Below are 4,398 nucleotides of genomic sequence, written 5' to 3' on the forward strand. Positions count from 1 at the left end.
AATATTTTTGTAATGAAAAAATATAATATATATTTATTAAAATCTAATTAGTAGAAAAATATACTTGACAATATATATATATATAGATATATATATATATATATATATATATATATATATATATATATATATATATATATATATATATATATATATCATTAAGGGTATATAAGCTTAGATACTCAAAGCCAATATAATACGTCGTTGTGTTTTATATATTCATTATAATGTTCTTAAATTTCAACCCCTAACTTGATTTACTTTCAAAATTTTCGAAATTTTACTATTATTTTTCTCTTACATCACATTTTTATGCCAAACGCCTACTAGGCTATATATATTACAGTTGAAAATGAAAATTATGTAAAAGCAATATAAACGTAAAATTTATAAAAATCTTGAAATTAAATCAAGTTAGAAGTTGAATTAGAATAGCATTGGACAATTACAATGTGTATATATGATACAAAACGACGTAATATGATGAGTTTGGGTACCTAAGCTTATATACCCTTAAGGGTATATTCACTTTTCCATATATATATATATATATATATATATATATATATATATATATATATATATATAAAATATTCTAAAAATATACTTTTTGGGATAAAAAAACGAGATAGAAAATAGAAATTGGAAATAAAACATTATTTACCCTATTTTTTACTCCATTTATAGGAAAAAATAGAGATGGTCTTAGCTCAATTATCATTATTCTTTTGAACCTCTCCCATGTAGCTGGAAATCTATTCAAAAGTAAGATTCTACAAAAATCACAATATCAGCATTCAAGCACAAAACGCACAACAAAGATATAAACCACAATCAGCAACTCATCCTTGAATAATCTTTTACATTAACCAAAAAAAAAAGTTACAACAAAACTTATTAATCACTATAAAACGTATATTTCGAGACCAACAAACACCACATAATTTAAGGCCTCCAAAACAAATCAAACAAGTACTCTCACTCTAGTGCAAGATTTGGTTTAAGAGGTTTAATAATAATAATAATAATAATGCAAGGTAAACAATAATAATGAGAGATAATAGAACCCCCCCTAAAAGAAAATTGGGTCCACCACATTGATGAAGAAAACTAGCTAAAGTCAGGCTTCTCTGGGTAGGTGCACCCTGATCTTTGAATGATCACATTTGAGGCATAGCATCCAGCTCTCACACATTCCTCAATCGGCTTTTCTTTCACCAATTGTGACAAAAATCCTCCAACAAACGCATCACCTAAACACACAAATCAAAACCATTTTAGCAAATCTATTTTCATCATACATACTGTAATAACATACCATGAGAAAAAATACAATACAAACCTGCTCCATTGGTGTCAACAAGCTTCTCCTTTGGCAACAAGATGACTGGATACTTTGAAACTTTTCCATCTTGAGCAACCACAACTGGATCAGCTCCCTGAGTGATCACAGTGATCCTCTTGTATGTCCCTGATGCTTTAGGCCACTGAGAGATCTTAATTGCAATCTCCTCCACATTATCAGTCTGTAAAAGTAAAACATCATAACCCAATTTTTATATAAAAAAGTTTGTCATGTCATATCATCTTTCAACCAATCTTTTTCTTCTTACCTCCCACCCATGAACCTTTGAGAATGTTCTTGCTTCAGTTTCGTTTCCAAAAACATAATCCACATAAGGCAATGCTTTCTCTTGAGCATCCTTGAAGAATTCACAGATGAATGGCGCTGACAGGTTCATTGTGAAAACCTACAGCAGGGGTAATAATGTCAGAAAGATAAGAAATTTTTTGAACCCAAATGAATCGGTTTTGTTACTCATTCATTACCTTGTTGGCTGCAGCTGCATGCTCAGCTACAAGCTGGATTGATTCAGGAGACACTGTAAGGAAAAAGCCAGCAATATAGATGTACTTGGCCTTCTCAACTGTCCAACATGATTAATTAATATTAGTAATTTAGTATTGGTGTTAACACTATAATATAAAAAAAAAACAAGACTGAAATTGTTAAAAGATTTACCTAAAGCCCAATTCTCTGGTTTCTTCAAGTGGTCTGCCTTGTAGCAGTTGGCAGCTGATAGGTTGGCAATAAGTGACCTCTCACCACCAACAACACAAACAGCACATGTTCCAGTTGGTGCAGCCTCATCCACATAATAGTGCACCTGATCATCATCATCATTATTACTAATATATAATCAGTAATTCATGACAATCAAAAGGAACAAGAATATTACATTAACTCCAGCACTTTGTGAGTTCTTGGTCATCTCCTCACCATACTTGTCCTTCCCTATACAACCCATGTAACTTGTTGCACCAGGGATTTGAAGCATCCACTGCAAACCAGCATAAAAAGGGTAAATCAGTCTTTTTTTCACTTTCATGAACAACAATCACAAAAATGTTGCAGTTACTTACCTGGGCAACTCTGATTGAATTCTGAGTAGCACCTCCAGCAATGTACTCTACAGTGAACTTGGATGACATTTCATCGTACCTGGAAACAAGTCAAACCAGAATAAGACCATGAAAACCAAGGAAACATCCTTTGTTATTATCAGAAATGTGGAACTTTTGAATCAAGTAAAGATATATTAAGGTTAATAACATCTTTTACAAATACTAGAGACTTATTTCGTTAAATATCTTCATCTATAATGTAATAAGATAGCATCCATGTCCCATGATAAAGTAAGATAAGAACACTTACATGGGCAAATGCTTGTCTTCAGCAAGAATGGCGTTATTTAATTGGACATCATATCTACAATTTCAAAAAAACAAAGATTAGAGTGCAATAAACATTGATCCACAAAAGACCACAAACCATTAGTGGATATTTAATATTGATAATCCAAAAGGTTAACATCCATATATTCCACACACTAAACAATCTTTCTTTTGCATATTAGAAACAACAAAAGGTCCAGAAATTAACTAGAGGCTAACTCAAAATACCTGCAGTGCTAAAAAACAAGACCACCGACTAAAACTGTTTGATCAAGTGAATAAACTTAAGATCCAAAATTTTTATTGATACACTGAGATTTAAGGGGAATTATAACAGGATACTATATTTTTTATATAAAAAGACACTGAAAGGACATCTATAATCAAAGAACAACAGAACCGATTCAAAGTTTGATAATTCTGCTCGAATTAGGCATGACGCAAAAATTATAAGGTTTGACCCTGCTATTCTGCTAAATTTGGATTCGACTACTTAAGCCTCATGTTCTATCTAAGCTGCTACATTTCTTACAAGATCTAAAACCCTAGATCTAAAACCTCATAGAAAAGAACAATGACTCTACTGATGAAAGAGTGTCAAACTGTTCAAAAACAAATCTACATTCATAGGCAGATTTAGTCGGTTTTAGTCGGCAGAGAAGAATAGATCTCTTGCTAAAAAGAGACATAAACAATAAAACTATCCAGATCAGAATGATATTGAGTCAGATCGAAACAATCCCATCGGTTTTCCACTATAGACAAAAATAAATAAAAACATGAAACAGACAAAGATTGCGTAGAATGAGAGAATTACTTTTTGAGGAAATCCTCATCGACTACTGCTGAAATGTCGAGAAGGGGGTTTCCCATTCCCAAAAGAATTCCTTCATACTCGGCCATTGTACAGGGGGTTTAGGGAGGAGAGAAGTGCAAAAGCTTGTAATGTATGCACGATCTGAGGAGCAAGACGAAGAGAGATGGGTGGGGAGTGATGGGGTTTTATAAGAGAGTTGGGATTTGGGTTGGGGTTGGGGTTGGTAAAATGTCGACTGTAGCCTTCACCATTCACCAACCCTATTCCCATTTTCAATCCATTTATTCCTTTGAATTATTAGTTAAATTATATTCTTAATTAAAGAAATATATTTTGATTTCAAAGTCTTTTTGAATTATTAGTTAAATTTTATTCTTAATTAAAGAAATATATTTTGATTTCAAAGTCTTTTTGTTTACTTATTCGAGATGGGAAAATCGAGTTTGAGTTTGAATATAATCCAAGATATTTATGATAAAAGTTCTCTAGTTTTAAGTAGGGGTGAGCAAACCCAAACCAAGAAATCGAAAAATCGATGAAACTGAAACCAAAGCAAAACTAACGGTTAGGGTTTGAATATTTTAAAAACCGAAAAATCGGGTTCGGTTTTAGTTTTACCCAAAAATCGACCCATCCAATCCGAGAAACTGACCCAAACTTGATTGTCTTTTGGTTGTAATAGACTATTTCGGGCTTTGGTTGTAACTTGTAATAGACTATTTCGTACTTTGGTTGTAACTTGTAATAGACTATTTAGTTGTGTGATTGATTTTTTTGAAGTATTTAACATCAACTTTGTGTTTTTTGAAATATTTAACTTCTTGCTTCATTTCAGGAAAATAAGT

At 32.0% G+C, this 4,398-nt stretch overlaps 1 protein-coding gene across 1 annotated transcript; it reads right to left on the bottom strand.

Moving 5' to 3' along the window:
• Window positions 1-824: 824 nt before the first annotated feature.
• Window positions 825-3,718, bottom strand: LOC111882524 (adenosine kinase 2). The gene is made up of 9 exons (XM_023878885.3): window positions 3,554-3,718; window positions 2,717-2,770; window positions 2,425-2,503; window positions 2,241-2,342; window positions 2,024-2,168; window positions 1,831-1,928; window positions 1,614-1,751; window positions 1,343-1,526; window positions 825-1,253 (listed from the first exon to the last, which is right to left on the bottom strand). Exons 1-9 carry the CDS (start codon window positions 3,637-3,639, stop codon window positions 1,111-1,113), a joined length of 1,029 nt encoding a protein of 342 aa, XP_023734653.1. The 5' UTR covers window positions 3,640-3,718; the 3' UTR covers window positions 825-1,110.
• Between the last annotated feature and the right edge of the window lie 680 nt (window positions 3,719-4,398).

Source organism: Lactuca sativa, chromosome 2 (assembly GCF_002870075.4).
Source record: "Lactuca sativa cultivar Salinas chromosome 2, Lsat_Salinas_v11, whole genome shotgun sequence".
Taxonomy (NCBI): Eukaryota; Viridiplantae; Streptophyta; class Magnoliopsida; order Asterales; family Asteraceae; genus Lactuca; species Lactuca sativa.